Source organism: Styela clava, chromosome 11 (assembly GCF_964204865.1).
Source record: "Styela clava chromosome 11, kaStyClav1.hap1.2, whole genome shotgun sequence".
NCBI lineage: Eukaryota > Metazoa > Chordata > Ascidiacea > Stolidobranchia > Styelidae > Styela > Styela clava.
Window position 1 is genome coordinate 2,028,733 of NC_135260.1, and position 19,950 is coordinate 2,048,682.

Genomic DNA, 19,950 nt, shown 5'->3' on the forward strand with positions numbered 1-19,950 from the left:
TACAGTCAGTGGCGTATCTAGGGTATGGCAGCCATGGCTCGTGCCATGGGCGCCGTTTGGACGGGTGCGCAAAAAACGCGAAAAGTTCTAATTGAATAATTTTCAATAAAACTTGAAAATGAATGTAACTCGTATTTCTAATTAAATCCTAACAAATTCAACAAAAGCCAATGCATTTTGCAGTTTCCAACGATCAATGCAGTTTGTTTCGTCACTTAGCGCAATTGACGGTGATGTCATAATTCAACATTGATAAGCCGAAATTGATAGGTACTGGACTTACTGCACCCCATATGAGCTCTGATTTCGTACTGGAGTGAACATTTATGAATATTCGTACAATGAGAGAGAATGTTTTACAGCGTGGGAAGAAATTTGAGCAATAAACCGGAATTATTGACGCAGATTTCCATGTACAAATTAAAAAGGAAAGGCAAAAATGTAGTGGGATTCTTAAATGAATATCGCATGGAATAAAGTGTCTGGCGGAACAAAATCTCGCTTTGCGAGGGCACAGGGAGTCACTTCAAGCAGATAGTAATCTAAATGGTGGTCATTTTCTTGTCTTAATAAAAATCCTTGCCGTCCTTGATGGTGGAGGGGGGGCAAGGTCTTTGGTTCACGGGCCAAACATTTTGCCCGCCTATAGTTACATATTATGGACAATATTTCCAGTATTACAAAGCAAAAGTGGAAAACAATAAGCTTCCTGCCAAAACTAAATTTAATCGCAATCTATTCCTCAAGCTATTTTTCAGCTAAAACATCAAAATTTAGTTTTCGTTTGGTTGTGGAAGCATCAGGCGGGCCAGTTTGAAATAGCCAACGGGCCGGATTTGGCCAGCGGGCCTTAGTTTGCCCATGTAAGATCTAGACAATGACTAGGCTTACAATATGTCCGGCTTTAGGCGGGACAGTCCCGCTTTTTAGCGTCTTGTCCCGCGGTCCCGACAAGTCAGCCAAAAGTCCCGCTTTTGCGTTCAGCCATCCAGCATAATACATGAACATGTTCTCGTTACTGTCTTTGCTGTGTAACGCAATGCTAGCGTACTTACTGAAGATGAATGCGTTATTTTGTTTGTTTCGTTGTTTCCCGCTAACATTGTTAGCGAACGTATCACATGTAAAATCAATTCTACTTGGTCCTGTTAGGACGTTCGCGTGAATGTAACATTGAACAACGTTTTTTTTAAACGTGTTATCCACAAGCATGCTTGGGCGAATAAGCAAATTCTCAATGCTTCAAAACGGCAGACTATTTCAATATTCTTTATTCCTTTTGATGTACATGAAAAATCTAAATTCGGATCATTTGTATCGTTAGCGTCTATTCCTTTCTATTTTTCGAACTGAACTCGAGATTTAGACAGAGAATATGCGCATGAACTCTCGATGGCAATATGGTCAATGAAGACAGCCGGGATGGCTTAAATGTAGACCTATGTAGTAAAGTCGGAAACAGGAGGCGTCCCGCTTTGAGGTCAAAAAAATATGGTAACCCTAACTATGACAAGAAAACAGTGTGTGTCAAAGAGTCTTTTCTGGATTTCCCCAATCTACAGATAGATTTGCAAATTTTGCTGACATTGGCAGTATCCATAGAAAATTACGATCGGTCGTTTAGTGAACTAAAATTAATTCTGTCATACCTTCGATCTTCAATTAGCCAGGAAAGCTTTGTGATCTGGCTATATTAAGTATAAAGAGGGGTGAAACAAAAAATACAAATTTTGATGAAATCATTGGGAAATTTGTGTCACGAAATATACTATTCTAAGATCTTGTTATTGCACGATCGTCTACTGCTTATTGTTTATTGTGTAGTTATTAAATTGCTTGTTATGTTGCGTAGTTGAGAGCAAGTAATTTCATGTAAACAAAAAAAGGAAACAAGCGAAGTAGGGGGCGCATTTTTAAACCTTTGCCATAGGCGCCAATTTACCTAGATACGCCACTGATTACAGGTTAATAGTTAAAGCAGATTGTTCAGTGCACAAGGCTAGTCTAGTACCAGAGTACCGGCAGACAGGAAGCTCATTGCCATGTACAGCTGGAGGGGTGCAAAGGTCAGGGCATGGCACAAGTGCCATAATGTTGTGTTACTGAAAAGATACATGTTGGAAAAGAAGATTGAAATGAAATTATGTGTTACTGTACATATAAAATAATATCAAAACGCTGTACACAATATTAGCACAATAAAGCACTTTACAGTACACTGAGTCACACTGTATTTTAGGGTGATAGTGAATCTTTTGGGACATATCACATACAATAAGTGTTTTTCTTGCCATGTACACAAGTTTCTTTGGCACTGTGGCTTGGCACTGTTAATTTTTAGTATAAAGCGTTGAAATTCGCTAAACTCAGTGATGCACGAAGAAAGAAAATTGTACGTTTTATGCAGTTTTTTGTCATCATTGCATGAGTTTAACTTTTTGTTAAAGATTTCATTACTTATGCAAAAAAACACAGAATTCTCAAGAGCGTTGCTTGGTACTCATAGCCATCTTTTTATTTGAGGAAACATCGGTATCAGCATCGGTTTGAAAGGCAGTATCGGTCGGGCCCTAAATAACTATAACTAAGACATAGTTTTTTGGAGTATCAGCAACATTTCAGAATAATTTGTTACTCCTGCTTCAATTTTGATCTCTGGTATTCAGCTACTGCAAACTTCAGAAAAATGGAAATGGTAAAGCAGTTGGTCATGAATCAAGGCATTTCTCCCATAGCAGCAAAGGCTGCTGTTCAGAGAGAAACAAATGAAGAGAACTGTTTGGATTGGTTGAAAAATAATGAAACTGATGATGGTCTGGTCCAGATGCTTTCAAAGCTGCTTGAGATTGAGACAAGTAAGTCGACATATTGTTTTTAAATAAAAAGAAACCATCTGTAGAACAGGCCTGGCTCTATTCCTATCTCCCATTGAATTTGAAAATCTATTTCCATCATCTCAAAAATTCTTCAAATCAGACTTAGACACTGTATTACATGCACATTTCCACAATATTGGAAATTGGCTTAGATATAACAGTTTCCAATTTATGTATCTTTGTCTGGTTTCCAGCCTAGGTTGGCTATCGGAATAGCTAATCAATCAATTTTCAGGGATAGAAACCGCAACCATACAATATTAACATAAATGTGATTCGAACCTGTGAACCAAGGCGAATGACTTAACTCGTTGACCTAACTGTCTAGCCAGACTCTGGATATTTATATAATTTTTCTAAACAGGTAAATGCTTTTCAAAACAAAACCTTTTTTCAGGTGCTACATTGCAAAAAGCTAACCACATGATATCAACAAGCGAGTTCACGTTCACGGAGAGGCAAAAAGTTTTTCATAGGCGGCGAATTTCGAAGCAGAGAATATTATCAGGTATGAGTCTTCAGAACATAAATAGATACTCACCTTTATATTGACACATGTAGTGAACAAACCAGAATAACTTAATCCAAGTAATTATCTGAATTTAGTGGATGTTTACAAAACGGCTGTAACTAGGGATGGGCAAAATAGAATACCAAACAATACAATCCAACAGGATCCGATAACAGGATTCGGTTTCCGCCTCTCCGGCGTCGTTCGTCAATTTTGGCTTTCGGGTTTCTAATTTATTAATCTGTGACAAACGTTTCCTCTTGCGACGAAAACTCTCTCGCCTGATTATATTTGCGTTTGCATGCAAAGGACACCGTAAACCCAGCTTGAATATTCAGAACGCGGAAACGGCGTTATCGCACCATTTTTGCATTTCACAATTTCAGCGACAAACATCAAACACCGTAAACCCAACTTGCATATTCAGAACGCGAGGACGGCGTTATTACATCATTTTTGCGTTTCGCAATTTCTCTATCTAATCCGCTTGTAATAATTATTATTGTCGGTGCCGACTCACTAGCGATTTTTCGATTATCTGATTGCAAAAACCTTAAATTTTCAGAATACCTGAAACATTTGTTATTTTACATTTGACTTTTCAAGTTCTTCCGGAAAAGGAAATGTACCAGACGTTCCATATTAAAACATTCTTTGCGATTAATTTAGATTTTTATTTCCTATGACGCCTCGTTTCCGAAAATACTAATTTATAATGCGAAACAAGGCACTCGTTACATTTAATGTGCTCTTCCCTATGTCCTCCGACAATCTGAGCAACTATTGACACCTCCCATAAAAAAGTTTATTCCCCGCCGTTCAAATACCCGAGATACACCACTTAAGTGTCTATCGAACGGTTTTCTTAGTCTCCTTGCAATCGAGATTACTAGAGAGCAGTGTTCACTATTAGCGCTCTTTTTTGCGAAAATTGCGAAGCACTTTCGCAACTTTTTTTAGGGACTGCGAAATAGCACTTTTTTTCCGATTTTGAAGGGAAATAGCAATTTTTCCCGATTTTGAATGGAATAAAAATTCAAAGTTGACAAATATTTTCATGTGAGTATTATGTTGACAAATAAGTTACATACTAGTACTTTTGTAACTCAATTCCGCATATCATAACAATATTTACCGGAATTCTAACCTATGAGATGCAGACATAGGAGATAAAGCTTTTGCATTAACGGCAAAATTCTTGTTTATAATATGATTATTATACAAGCACACCGATTCCGCTTCTCCCACAAAAACGCTCCCGGCGTCTTTGAAACCAGATGTTGGAATACTACGCAGTGCGTTTCTTTGAACGAGAGTGGTCATGTGACTATCAATGATATCGATGAATTCAAATTGACTATAAAAGTGTTATTAAAGTGTTATAGTCACTTTGGATGGATTGTGACCAAAGTGCACGATTTTCAAATCAGGCGAAACTTTTAGCAGCATGTCACAGATTTGCAAAATCACCAAATTCACAAAATACCATTAAGTGCCATTTTATTGTAATCACAATGTTGAAAGCACGTGGCATTTTCTGGAATTTCGCGATATTTACACAACTATCTGTCATTGATATGCGAGTACGGGTGGGCAAAATTCAATATTTTTTTTAATTGAATATTTTCAACGAGTACTGAATGACAAATATTTTTGGATCGTCGGTGGAAACATTAAAAAATCGGCAACAAAGCCTTTTTACTGGTTAATTCCGTTGTAATCGCTAATTGTTCTTGTAACCGTTCATTATCATTTTGGCGGCGATGTCCAGGTTTTGGTAATCTATATTACCGCCCTCTCTTTTTTACAAATTTGAATTCTTGCGGGTCGGCGGACATCGAAGTTTTATATTTCAGGTTTACCCGTTCATTCACATCGCAACAGCTGTTGAAGACATTGAGGACTCAAATTAACATTTGCGTTGGCTTTAATATTACCTATCAAGATTTGTAAATTTACCGTCCCAATTTTATGCGAATGGTAATATTATTGTCGATACCGTGATGCAGATATTTATTAAGACGATAATTAACTTTCTCATGTTTTTCTATGGTGATAAACTTCGCAAATCTGAAATTGTGCCAATGTTGAATGTTGATTTAAAACAGTGATTGAATAATTCGGCAATAAAGGCATTTCTGCGTGGTCATAAGACGAGATGACGTTAATGAACAGCACTTCTTTCACGGGATATTTTACGCATGCGACTTAATGCTAAAAAGATTGGGCTCGAGTGCTTTTGTGCCTAATAGAGGTCAGGCGCTAAATGTAACTAATTTCCTCAAGTTTCAATGTTTTTTTTACAACAAAACAATACCCTGGCGATAATTATAGCTAAAATGTTACCGAGCAATTCAAAAAAAATGCGTTTTGTTACATTTATTTTGCATTCCCAATAAAATACATATTTTCCCTAATTAAAGTCGTCGATGAATCTGTTCCTGTCGTTCAAGCTCGACACACGTTTGGACGAGTGTGGGGTGGTTTTTGGTCGACGATAAATTAAAAAGTTGCCACACGTCCTTTGTATAACGATAATAACTGAAAATTAAGATTTTGCAATAGAAGTGAATTTGTCTCAAAATGGTATTTTATGATCCTTGCCCACAGAAAATAAACTCGCTGACAGGCTTGGTTATAATTGATATTCCTTTAATTTATTTTACACTATTAATAAACGCGCCACACCAAGTGCGGCCTTATAAATTGCAGTTGCATCGGTATGGACCAGTGTTCACTATTAGCGCACTTTTTTGCGAAAAGTGAGAAGCACTTTCGCAACTTTTTTTAGGGACTGCGAAATAGCACTTTTTCTGATAATTCAGGTTGACAATTATTTTGCCTACTAGTACTTTTGTAACCCAATTATTACATTGCATTACATAATGATATTTGCTGGAATTCTAACCTATGTGGTGCATACATATGAGATAAAGCTTTCGCATTAACGGCAAAAATCTTGTGTATAATATGATTAATATACAAGCACACCGATTCCGCTTCTCCCGCAAAAGCAGTTGGCGTCAATGACATCGATGAATTGTGACCAAAGTACACGATTTTCTAGTGCAAGTTTGACAGGATTTGTTCCTTCCTTAGTGAATTTATTGGAGCCATTCAGAAGATTCTGATACCCGATACGGCATTGTTTTTTGTAGCGAATGTAAACCTAGGCCAATATTTTTTGAATTAGAAGAAACTTCCAGCAGCATCTTACAGATTTGCGAAATCACCAAATACATAGGTCGTATTAACAGTCATTTTATTGTAACCACGAATGTCAAAAGCAGTATTTGTGAGTATATCACTGGACGGAAATATTTTGCACCCCTGCTATTTGCAGAACAACGATTCGCTAAAGTTAAGTTGATCGATCAAATAATCAATCATGGTAAGCATTTATTTATCATCTCACTGGCCAACATCGGGCGGAATTGTACGATCATGTTGTCCTCCTTAAATACCAACTTTTTTAATGAATGTTTATACTTTACATCTGTGTATTAATTATGATATGTTCTTGTTGGGTTTTCATTTATTTCAAATTAGAAATTGTTCGGGATGCCCAAATAAGTTTATAATTTTAATATCCTAGTGTAATCGAGTAACCAACTTTCCAAAAAGGAAGTCTGAGGAACTTGAGGCGCTCAGCCAGGATTTTTCCAACGGGGGTCTTACGGTAAAATTAAATACCGGTAAGGGCTCAATCGTACAATTTACAACTCCGTGATACGTCTGTTAAATACATTCCAGAGTTCGTGTAGCTCGTCTCCCTCTGTAGTCGTTTGGTGAATATTTGGTATGCCTATTCCAAGAATATACTTGCTAATCTTCGACCATTATTTAATTCGCAATCAGTTGTAACCATTTTTAGCGTACCGTAGCGTATTTTTTTTTCATAAATGAGGTATTTTCGGAGAGAAACAAATGTGAGAAATGTTAGAAATAAAACGATAAAAATAGTGAAAATTAATTTCAAGAGAAAAGTAAAACTCGCGAGTATCAATGGTGTTATAATTGTTTATATGCACAAAAACATCGATTGAATGTGCATGAAATGTGTGAAACTATACTCGTGGTAATCAATGTTAATCTTTTTATTGTCATTCTATGAGTATTTACCTACAGGTGATTAGAGGTGGGCAAAATCGGATTTTTTTCTAATAGAATAATTTGAATATTTAGTTTTATTTAAAAGAAACTCACTAAAGACCGAAAACTCGGTAACAAGGCAGACTTTTGACTTCCTAATTTTGTCACAATCTCAGATTATTTTTTGTCACGGCGACCGACATCCTAATTACTGTTGTACTATATTTTAAAGCACTTTTTTCACAAGTAATAATTCTCACACAACGGCGGACATTGAAGTTATTTTTATATTTCAAGCTGAACTATGAGTTCACATGGGCGAAAATGTTAAAGACACTATCAAGTAGTGAATTCATACCGTATTTTCTCGACTATACGTCTATCATGCGGATAAGCCGACTCCCTAATAACAGCTTCAAAATAGTGAATTTATAAAAATTCGCATATACGCCGTTTCCACAAATCGTAACACGGCGCACCCATCTATTACAGTCAATGATGTTCAATTCAAAATTAAATTCCAAATATCGCGATTCGCTACCTTCTTGTATATGGCACACACATTCTAGCGCCGCTGTCCACATTTTGATTAAAACAATTTTCGATTATTATATTTTCTGTTTTATCTTAATGGAAGACAGCATTTTGCGGCACAACTAAATTACTGCCAATGAAAGGAATTAAATCAGCGTCGACTTAAAGTACCAAACGTATAACATGAGGACATTTTTGATTGAAAATATTTTACAATCATTATTTTATATTAAGGTAGTCGAGATATCCTGAGCGGACACGGCAATAAATTTGGTTATTTTTCGCAAGTCTTCTCAAACATGATTTGTGTGAGCTTCATATATGGGCTGATATATTTTATAATGTATGCCAAAGTGTCTGCCGAATATTTAATTGACTTTGTATACCAGCTATTATTTCTCCTAATCCTAAGACAAAAACGTGGCCGGTGCAATGAAGCACTCCCTGCTCGATAGCGGCACTTCAGAAAGAAAACGGCTACCACGAATTAAAGTGATTGATTTATGACCCTTCCGTTTTGCTGATTCAGGAAAAAACGGAAAACACAGCTGTTGCCTAACCCATGAACGTACAGCACAGTATTTATCACATCATATTCATATGTTATTTCAACCTTTCAGTTACCGTAAATGGTTATTTAAAATGATTGAAATTACAGTTTTATTGTTAAGAATTAATGCTGTGAGTATTATTCTACCTGAAACTTCTATCTGATTCTTACTTGTGCACAAATGATAACGTTTTGACCACGAGACGGCTGGTAGATCAATGCTGTTGCTCTTGTGCAAAAGATACAATCAAATACAAGCCGTCACGTTTATGATCAGACAATCACACCTAGACAAGCGATCGCGTGTGTGCGTGCACACTCTTTATCGTGAGAATTAAGCATGGTTTGTAGCTGTAGCAATTATCGGCAAGTCAGCATTATATCATTTCGTTGCGTGATCAAAGCGCGAAGGAGCCGATTTTTTGGTGCTATCTGAGTTATGCGCGCATAAGACAGTCCTTTAGTTGGGCAACTTTTTTTTTTTAGTTTTAAACTTGGCGTATTTGCGAATAAATACAGTAACGTTTTAATTTTATTTTAATCTCATCTAGTTCGATAACAGTTTGTAAATTACAGCCCTAGTTTTTAGCGAACAATATTATCATTACTGACCATGTGATGAAAATATTTATGAAGTTAACAATAGCTGACTTTTTATGATTTTAATTTCTATCGTTTCTGTGTTATTTTCGTATTAAATATTAAATAAAACACTTTGCAAAATGGTCATTGCGTGACCATTTTATTGTTAAGAATTAATGCTGTGAGTAATATTCTACCTGAAACTTCTATCTGATTCTTACTTGTGCACAAATGATAACGTTTTGACCACGAGACGGCTGGTAGATCAATGCTGTTGCTCTTGTGCAAAAGATACAATCAAATACAAGCCGTCACGTTTATGATCAGACAATCACACCTAGACAAGCGATCGCGTGTGTGCGTGCACACTCTTTATCGTGAGAATTAAGCATGGTTTGTAGCTGTTGTAGCTGTAGCAATTACCGGCAAGTCAGCATTATATCATTTCGTTGCGTGATCAATGCGCGAAGGAGCCGATTTTTTGGTGCTATCTGAGTTATGCGCGCATAAGACAGTCCTTTAGTTGGGCAACTTTTTTTTTTTAGTTTTAAACTTGGCGTATTTGCGAATAAATACAGTAACGTTTTAATTTTATTTTAATCTCATCTAGTTCGATACAGTTTGTAAATTACAGCCCTAGTTTTTAGCGAACAATATTATCATTACTGACCATGTGATGAAAATATTTATGAAGTTAACAATAGCTGACTTTTTATGATTTTAATTTCTATCGTTTCTGTGTTATTTTCGTATTAAATATTAAATAAAACACTTTGCAAAATGGTCATTGCGTGAATACTCAGTGTTGCTTTGAATTAAATATACTGATTAAATAAATCGGCAATAATAGCATTTCTACATGGTCAAAGTAATATTTCCGCCTGAAATCTCTAGAAATTTTTTATAGAATACATTATTTACCTGTCTTACTTTATCTGGTTTGACGTTTCTAAACTTAAAAAACGGCTCTGAAGCGCTTGAATTGAACAGATGTGATAGGCGCAGAAAGAAAAAACACCACAACTGACACATGTCATGAGATAAATAACTAAAATTTTTATGCCTGCAACTACTCGAGAGCCTATATGTTAAATAAAGGTGTTGCCAACTTGCTGTAAAATTGATTGGCAGTGGTAATGTTGAAAACTGTGTGGACTGGGCAATAGAAAACCAAAACAATCTTCAGCTGTGGTCAACAAAAGATGAGGGTAAGAATTAGGGATGGGCAATATAGGATACCGAATCCGGAGGATTCGAATCCCAAAGTATCCGAATCTAACGGGATTTGATAACAGGATTCGGTTTCCGCCTCTCCGGCGCCAATTTTTGTATTTCCGGTTTCTAAAGCGTTTTTTCTCGCGTGGAAATCTCTCTCGTTTAATATAACTAGCGTCTGCTCGAAAATCGGTACACATCAAACACTGTTATCTAGATCGGCATATTCAGGGCAAGAAGTCGGCGAAATACAACTCACGGCGAGGACTCGTTATTGCACCATTTTTGCGTTTTACTGATTTGCTAATAGCTAACGTATAATATTAATAATTATCTGTGCCGACTTACTAGCAATATTCCGATAATGTGATTGCAACAATCTTTAATTGTTTACAGACGTTGCTTCATTTTATATTAAATGATATCTCGCGACTTGCGAGTTTTCCCCAAAAATGATGCATGTAAACCAAAAGCCTGGCGTTAAATGTCATAACATTGCTTGCGAACAATTTAGATCAAATATTATTTACGTATAAATTTATTACACCATTTTCCGAAATACAAAAGTTACATCGCAATACGCACTCTCAAAAGATTACATTTTTTTCGGTCCGTTTCTATCGTTCAAGATAGACGCACGTTTGATCGAGTGTCTGTAATATTTTCGTCGCTGATAAATTTTAAAAAAGTTGCCGCATCTGGCGAAGATAGTGACGTATTGAGTTAAAATAGGGCCAAGTCTGTGTAGATAATGCTATGTAATGATAAATAAAAAAGGATTTAGTCTTTAGATGTTATTACCTAATAACTAAGTACACCATTTTCCGAAATACAAATTTATATCGCAATACGCGAAAAGCTGTCACATTTAAATTTCACTCTCAAAAGATTACACATTTTTCCGTCTGTTCCTACCGTTCAAGATAGACGCACGTTTGATAGAGTGTCTGTATTATTTCAGTCGCCGATAAACTTAAAAAAAAGTTGCCGCAGTTGGCGAAGACAGTGACGTATTGAGTTAAAATAGGGCCAAGTCTGTGTAGATAATGCTATGTAATGATAATCATAGAAAAGGAATTAGTCTTTAGATGTTATTACGTAATAACTAACTACGAAATCGCGTTTTCGGTAACTTTGTTTTGCAAGTCTTGCTCGCACAGAAATAAAAAGTTGATTTTGATTGATAGTGGTTAAATTTAATATTTTACAACGACCGCATTGGTTGCAGTGGCCACACGCTGGTCCTACATCTAATTATTCTCAGCGGGTATGTTTTAGTACACTAGGCAGACTAACATTGAAAATGATTTAACGCTGTTTCATATCTAATTTTGGAACAATTGAATGCAAAAAATCTTGTAATATTCCTAAATTTTATTGTCCTGGGAAATGCCTGTTTAGTATCAAATGAAATCCAATGTTCAGGACATTTCCAAATACATAATACATTTACAATTCTTTAACATCTAAACCCAGCATTGTGGCAATTCCCACTATTTGAATAAGTATGAAAATTCCTGATTTGATTTAACTATTCTAGAATAGTAAATTATTCTACATTGCCCATCCCTAGTATGAATAGTCCTTTTAATTTGTCACAGGGTGCAGAACCACTCACAATGTATTTTCGCTCATAAAATGACATTATACGGCGCAAATCGAGATAGGTTGAAACAGTAGCGCAGTCAGGGGGGTTTTCGGGGTTGGAACCCCTCTTTTGGTTTTTTTTTGAAAACTGAAAAAGTCGCCAATTGTTTTCGTCAGCGTGACGTGTTATTTCGGCCATAACCGCCTTCACGCTGGTGTTTTTTCACTCTAAATCACAAAACACAAATTTGTGCCATGATTATTATACGATCATGGGCGATAAGATTCTAAAGACAAATGAAGTAGTAAAACCTGAATTTTTGATTGGAAAGCGGCAGTATAAATTACTGAAAAGGAAACCGTAAACAATATAACTTTTGTTGATACCCACGAAATTCTAAAAGCACAAATTTTTGTTTGCCCAAGGCACACGTTATGTTTGGTCTGCATTTAGAAACAGATCGTCACTAAAATATAAACACGGTTTTTTGTGGGCGGTATTTGCCTTTTTATCCAATACCTTAAATTTGTTGTCGAAAACTTTAAAGGTTGATAATGCGACTCTTTCCCGGTTTGTGATGATATATAAGATAATTTAAAGTCTATTTGATCGAATTTTATTGTACTGAAGTAAATTTTACTCTGTGAGATTTCACAGCAGATTTACGGATTTGGCAGGATTGCGATTGAGCAGAGTCAGTGTTACAAGCAGGGATGGCCAATTCAAATAAAGTATTCGAATATTTCGTCATTCGAATATCGGAATTAACGTTTAAAAGAATATCGGATTTTTGTGTGACGTCACACATCTGCGACACGGCTCTCAAGGCGTCTTTATTAAATGTTAACTTTCTCGATAGAAACTTGCGCATTGCACACACTCTCAGCATATGCGCGCTCTCGCCACAATAATTCAGGTCATACCCGTTCTCTCGTTTTGCAAAAATCTCTTCTTTTCCCGTCTTATATCAACGCCACGTGCTTTCTCAGGGCACGCAACAACAAACCAGGTCAAACTATATTATTTTCCTTCTCTTTCAGCATTTCATTAACTTTTTACTGTGCATAAACACAATTACGCATTGGTAGATGTAAGTTCTGCGCTACTCATAATAACAATATGGTACACATAAATTAATATATAAATACTGTAGCGCAGGGTTGTCCAAAACGAATCGAATATTCGAATATCAAGGTATTCGAATACCTTTTTGGCTGATTTTCGAATAATTCCGAATAGTAGCCACTTTTCGCCGTAAACGTGGTGTTTCGTTTTTTTTTTTTTTACGGGAATCTTTAAACGACTTTTTAAATCGGCACTTTGATTGTTTATATTCTGTGCGACCGTACGTCGCATAGTGTTGCGACACATTTGCACGTTTGCGTGGGTGGACATTGCCGACATTCGTGTACGAAGCTTTCAATTTACAAATTCATTTCCATTACGTCGAAAAATTGAAAAAGTATGTTTCTTTTATTTCTATGTGGCCTGCTTATTACTCGCATGAGTCTTCTCAAGCATGATTTGTGTAACCTTATATTTGGGTCTTAGGGTCTGCCAATCATGATATTTAATCGCAGGCTGGTTATCGTTACTTAAAAGAGGAACACGGCCACCAAGATAAAGTGATTTGTGACCCTTTCGTTTTGCCGATTCAGCAAAACACGACAGGGACAGGAAAACACAGCTGTGAAATAACCCGTGGACGTACAGTGTAGTACTTATCACATTCCAAAATTATTTCAACATTCGGGTTAATAGGTTGTCCAAAATGATTGCCGCTTTACAACTTAAATTTACCGCTCAATTGTTAAAAATAGTTAATTCTGTGAGTATGATTCTACCAAACTAACATGATCTGGTTCTAAACATATAAAATTATTAGCGAATTTTTCTACCCGTCTTATTGGAGGCCTATATGGAAAAACCCCTTTTTTGAGTGCTAAAAATAGACATCGTCCTACTTGCCATGTGGACTTATTAGCCGGGAAATACGGTATTTATAGCCGTAATTGTTACGATATCCAATAAATTGTCACAAGTTGGAAAAACAAGTCGATTTATTAGAAAATAATTTCTGGCAAATAATTCTGATAACGATAGTTAAAAGTATCGATCCTTTCCAGGATGATTTTTTATAGCGCAAAATAGTCCAATCCATGACTGGTACCAGCATTTAAAACGTCATGCCGTATTGATTTAATTCTGTTCAACGTAACTCATGGTTGTATCGACAATCTGTGGACATAAAATGTGTAGTAAACTGACCGATATTATTAAATATTGATTCATATTTTTATATTGATAAAATAATGAAAGTATTAATGCCAAATACAACGGGTATTTGTGGACATGAAATACGTGGTAAACTGCCCAATTATAATTAATTTCGGATTCGTGTTTACAAAATAATAAAACTAATAATTCTAAAATGCAACGGCGATCTGTGGCCTTCGAATGTGTGGTAAACTGCCCGATTTACCAACATTTGAGTTATGATAATAGAATTAAATTAACACGGTAAGGCATTTTAAGTAGTAGTATCGGTCATGGATTCGAATATTTTGCGCAGCACAAAATCATCCTAGTAAAAAGTCCATACTTTTAAATACAAACCAATGGCAACCATTATACAAATTAGTTCCCAAGAGCGGGATAAAATATAAATTCTTTTTCCGACTTGTGACAATTTTTCGTGAGTACGAAAATAAGAATCAAAACTAATTATATTCGGCACAATATCACGGCAATCTGTGGACATAAATTGTGTGGCAAACTCGCGATTAATATTAATTTTTGATTCCTATTTTCGTATTTACAAAATACAAGGCGATCTGTGGACTTACAATGTGTGGTAAACTACCCGATTATAAATAGTTTTTGATTCCTATTTTCATATTTATGAAATAATAAAAGTATTATTACTCAAACATACAACGGCGATCTGCGGACTTAAAATGTGTGGTAAAGTTCCCAAATATAATTAATTTTTTATTCGTATTTTTGTACTCACGAAAAAATTGTCACAAGTCGGAAAAATACCTCATACTTTATCCCGCTTTTTGGCAAATAATTTGGATAATGGTTGGTTTCACTAGGGTGATTTTGTGTTGCGCAAATATTCAAAGCCCTCATCGATACCACTATTGTCGTATGAATTTAATTCTGTTAACATGACTCATGGTATATAAAATATATACTGCAATAATCTGCAAATATGAAATGCCTGGTAGTATAGCTAGGTTGTAACTTGTAGATAGCAGTTATTCCATTGCTTATTGTATGGAAATTCCTACATACATTTAGATAAGCTTCAATTAGTGGATTTTATTTTCGAAGTATTCGAAATTTCATATTCGAAAAAAATAATTTCGAATGTATTCGAAATAGTGAACTATTCGGTATTGGCCATCCCTGAAACTGTAGGCTTAAATATTAGAATTTGTACAAAGGCCTAATGGATATTGAATTGTTGTTGCTTGATTCAGTTGCCTGTATTGCCAATGAATTTTATTACTTTCGGAAAATATACAAAATTATTTAAATACAAATAGTTTGTGTACATATACGAGGTGCGGCTAAAATGAAACGTGACTGACGTCACAGATTGCGCAACACGATTAACCATCGGTAATCAACACTTTTGCAGTGTGGCGTAATATGTTTTCTTTGTTTAACAGCTGTTTTGACACAATATCGCAATTATTTTTGCTTTTTAGGATCCTTAAGTGAATGTGATAAATTTCTTGTTGAAAAAAAAATGCTGTGTGAGGTCTGATTGAGTTTTTTGGCGATCCTGAAAAGCAAAAATAATTGCGATATTGTGTCAAAACAGCTGTTAAAAAAAGAACACATATTACGCCACACTGCAAAAGTGTTGATTACCGATGGTTAATCGTGTTGCGCAATCTGTGACGTCAGTCACGTTTCTTTTTAGCCTTACCTCGTACTGTTGTTTTGTGGCTTTATTCTGATATTTCAATTTGGAGCTTATTTCCTATTTTACTGGATATTGATTTACTAAAACAAAAATTTGTATGTCTGATTTTAGAATGTATTCGGAATTCCAGATTCGAAAATATTATTTTAGAATGTATTCGGAATAGTTCAGTATTTGGAAATGGCCATCCCTGGTTACAAGTACATCTCAAATTTGTAAAATAGCAATAATACGGATTAAAACAATATATAATCGGGAAGTTCACCACACATTTTTATGTCCACATATTGCCGTGGTGTTTTAAAGTGACTCTTGTTATGTTGTCACAACCGCAGGTTAAATTGCAGACAATTAAATTATAAAGCAAGACATTTTGTCGCGGTGAATATGTATTTTTACTGGTACACTTTATATGGATTTTCATTGTATGAAGTAAAATAGTACTATACAGGATTTCATATTGGATATTGATATTTTTTTAACGGCGATAACGAATAATAAAAATTATGGAATATGAAAAAAATCACTGGATATGGACCTAGAGGACAGTTATATAATTCAAGGTGAAAGAGCTATGTAGTTTTCTCTCAAAACAATGTTTTTTTTTTTTGCAGAAATCAAACAAGTTTCTAAATTGTGTATGAAACTTGGCCGCTTTTTCCACATTCAAAAGGTTAAAGCGTCGATTGAAGCAGTAGTTTATGATAAAACGAGACCAAATGTGCTTTTGTCTGAATTCTATGAAGAATGCACGGAATGGATTGAAAAAGACAACCAACCAGATGTCATTGATATCTTACATGATACATTCATATTAAGAATTGGTGAGTTTTGCTCTGGTTTTTATTTGTTTGGTTCAAATGAATTGATATAGGCTGATGATACTATGTAGGATTTTCACATTTATCCCTCTGGGGAGAGGAAAGTGTTAGATGGCATATTCATATTGCATACCACAGCCGCTCATCCGATTACCAGTCTATGTATGGTATGGAATTAGTTAAACATTTTTTGTTTCAAATGCATGGACTACGCTATGTTATCCACCTGTGGTGGCGAAGAGTCCAGCATCCTTTTCGCACATAATTATTCTCCTACGGGATTCAAACCTGCGAGTGGGGACCCAAAAAGTGTAATCAGAGATGTGATGGCAAGAGTAATCCTAACTATTAGCATAATTTGTCAACCGCTGACATACAGCTTGACCGGTATCGATACCTGATATTAATATAAATCATATTATGAGACACAAATGGGCTTTTTCGATGTATCTTGTGAGTCTGTAGTTAGGCTTCCCGCTGCTTGTCAGCAGGGAACCTATTGTATTCCTGTGTTTTATTATTACTTATCGATCTTAAGATCGGTAAGTATATTGATAGGTATTTGTCTGTCTGTCTGTCTGTCTGTGTGTGTGTCTGTTAGATGAACGCGATATCTCACGAACGCGTGGTTGAATCTGCTCCAAATTTTGCATGTGCATGCATCTTACCTCGGACCAGAAGCCTATAGATTTTGGGTTAATCATGTCGTATAATTAGCGAGTTATTAACTAATTACCGATCTAAGATCGATAAGTCTTCGGTCTCCGACCGATATTCTCGTTATTATTTATTATTATTATTATTATTTTTTTTTTCAAATTGGTCCTACAAACTTGAAATTCACCTCAAATGTGCAGAAGTTCTCAGCTAGCAATAAAATGCAAATTTTATGCATGACTGACCATGCTTTCACGCTCCAGTGAGCAAAACGCGTTTTCAGTTTTTTTGCGATTTCTCAAAATTGATACATGCTATTGGGTTGAAATTCATAACAATGATTAATGGACATGTTCCGGATACGATATGTCAAGGATACGCATGAGTGACCTCGGCGATACGCTCCAGTGATCAATATAGGATTTTACATTTTCATCTTCTTCTCGAGAACGACACTACTTAGAGACTTGACATTTACATCACATGCAGATAATAAGTCCCCCATCATAAATTGCAAATTTTATGCATGAGTGACCACGCTTTCACGCTCCAGTGAACAAAACGCGTTTTCAGTTTTTTTGCGATTTCTCAAAATTAATACATGCTATTGGGTTGAAATTCATAACAATGATTAATGGACATGTTCCGGATACGATATGTCAAGGACACGCATGAGTGACCTCGGCGATACGCTCCAGTAAGCAATATAGGATTTTACATTTTCATCTTCTTCTTGAGAACGACACTACTTAGAGACTTGAAATTTACATCACATGCAGATAATAAGTCCCCCATCATAAATTGCGAATTTTATGCATGACTGACCACGCTTTCACGCTCCAGTGAGCAAAACGCGTCTTCAGTTTTTTTTATGCGGGAAGCCTGTTAAAGCTGCACGCAGCTCTAGTTTTATTTTGGTTTTTATTTTCATTGCAGTCATAGTTTTATTCAAGTAACCCCAGTTAATGTTTGAACAAATGTTATTCTGTAACTTTTCCTGTGACTTCAATATCATACTTTCCTTTTCGGGATCAAATATTGTTAATCTGACATACCTAAATATAACTGTGGGCATATGTTAGGGGTATTGGAAAATTATAAATCAATATATTAGTCAAATATAATATAAGTCATGAAAAATTATAAACAACTATTAATATAGATAAAACTGTTGCCAGAGAAATTCAAAATTGCTTTTAGGGAGGTTACAAATTCTGTACAAGTTTGAGGACATTATATGATAACCATATTGTGACTGTACAACAGCCACCATCAAAATGCAAGAGTGCAATTAGTGGACACGTTAGTGAACATAACGATCGTTGTGTTATTATGTTATTTTTTGACACAGAATAGGAGACCTAGTGGAAGCTTTTCTCCTTGATTACTGAACCAATTGCTCTTGAAATTTTTAGTGGTTGAAGATAAAATTTTTCTTCAGAAGGCTATTACTTACATTTATTTCAAACGTGTCCATAAATTTGAGCATAGCTCTCTTGTTTGTCATAGTAATAAATGGTTAACTAATACAAGTTCCATTGAAAGGAGGTATTGCCATCATAAGGACCCCAATGAATTTCAGCTTTAAGGTACCTACCGTATACCATGTTTCTGTGATTAATGATATTCATTGATTATAATTTTTTAAAAGCAAAATTGTGAATGTACTACTCACTCACTACCTGTAGTATGTTCACAATTATTTGATAGAAAATACTCCGGGCATTGGATTTTATTTATTATCAAATTGGAAAATGAAAATATAAGAATTTTAACAAAATACTTTTTGCTTCGAATCATGCAAATTTTATGTGATCCCTCAATACTTATATGCTAAATGAATAGCGCAGTATACACTTCAATACTAAATTATGGAATACAAAAAAAAAGGTATGAAAAAACTATTAAATGAAAAAACTTAAATAAATTATTATTAATATGAGAGCGCCGAAAACATACAGTCTAGACCAGTGTTCTTCCACCTTTTTTTATCGTGATATTCCCTTTTACAATTTTTCAAGAACTTTGTATACCTTACAAATACCAATGTTTATTTAAGGCTTAAATAAACATTCAATTTTAAGCACATATTGTACTGCAATATCATCATGCAATCTAATAGGCTAGTGTCCGCAAGTTATAATTTTGACTGACGGTCTTAGCATCAACGGGGATAATGTTCAACGTAAGTTAAACAATGGCAGTGCATGGCAGCCGAAATCACCAACCCAGACACATGACCGCAATATCTATATAATTTGTGATGTAACAATGTGCCCAAGTCGGTTCTTTGCATAAATGACATTTGATATTTCATATGCGCCGCGTTTGCATTGTTGTCTTCGCTTGAATATTTTATAATTAAATATATTAGAGTTTGGAGTCCCTGACTTAGACTGTACACCCTTCGTATACCCTTTATCAGTTGTATACAGTGGCGCAACCTGCGGGGGGTTACGGGGGTCGTGTCCCCCCCGTTTGAAATTCTTTCTTTTTTTATTATTGTTCTACGTTCAAACAACGTCGTTCTACGGTCATAACAATCCGGTGAAAACTATTTTTTCCAGTGCTTTATCACCTTGAC

The 19,950-nt window shown here is 35.5% G+C and overlaps 1 protein-coding gene across 2 annotated transcripts in view; it reads left to right on the forward strand.

The window, feature by feature from the left end:
* Window positions 1-19,950, forward strand: part of LOC120347792 (uncharacterized) — a 74,547-nt gene that overhangs the window by 37,322 nt on the left and 17,275 nt on the right. For both annotated transcript variants that reach the window (XM_078117738.1, XM_078117739.1), the window contains 3 exons: window positions 2,667-2,855; window positions 3,274-3,384; window positions 16,503-16,712. In XM_078117738.1, coding sequence (XP_077973864.1) covers window positions 2,667-2,855; window positions 3,274-3,384; window positions 16,503-16,712 — 510 coding nt within the window. The remainder of the gene's footprint in view (window positions 1-2,666; window positions 2,856-3,273; window positions 3,385-16,502; window positions 16,713-19,950) is intronic.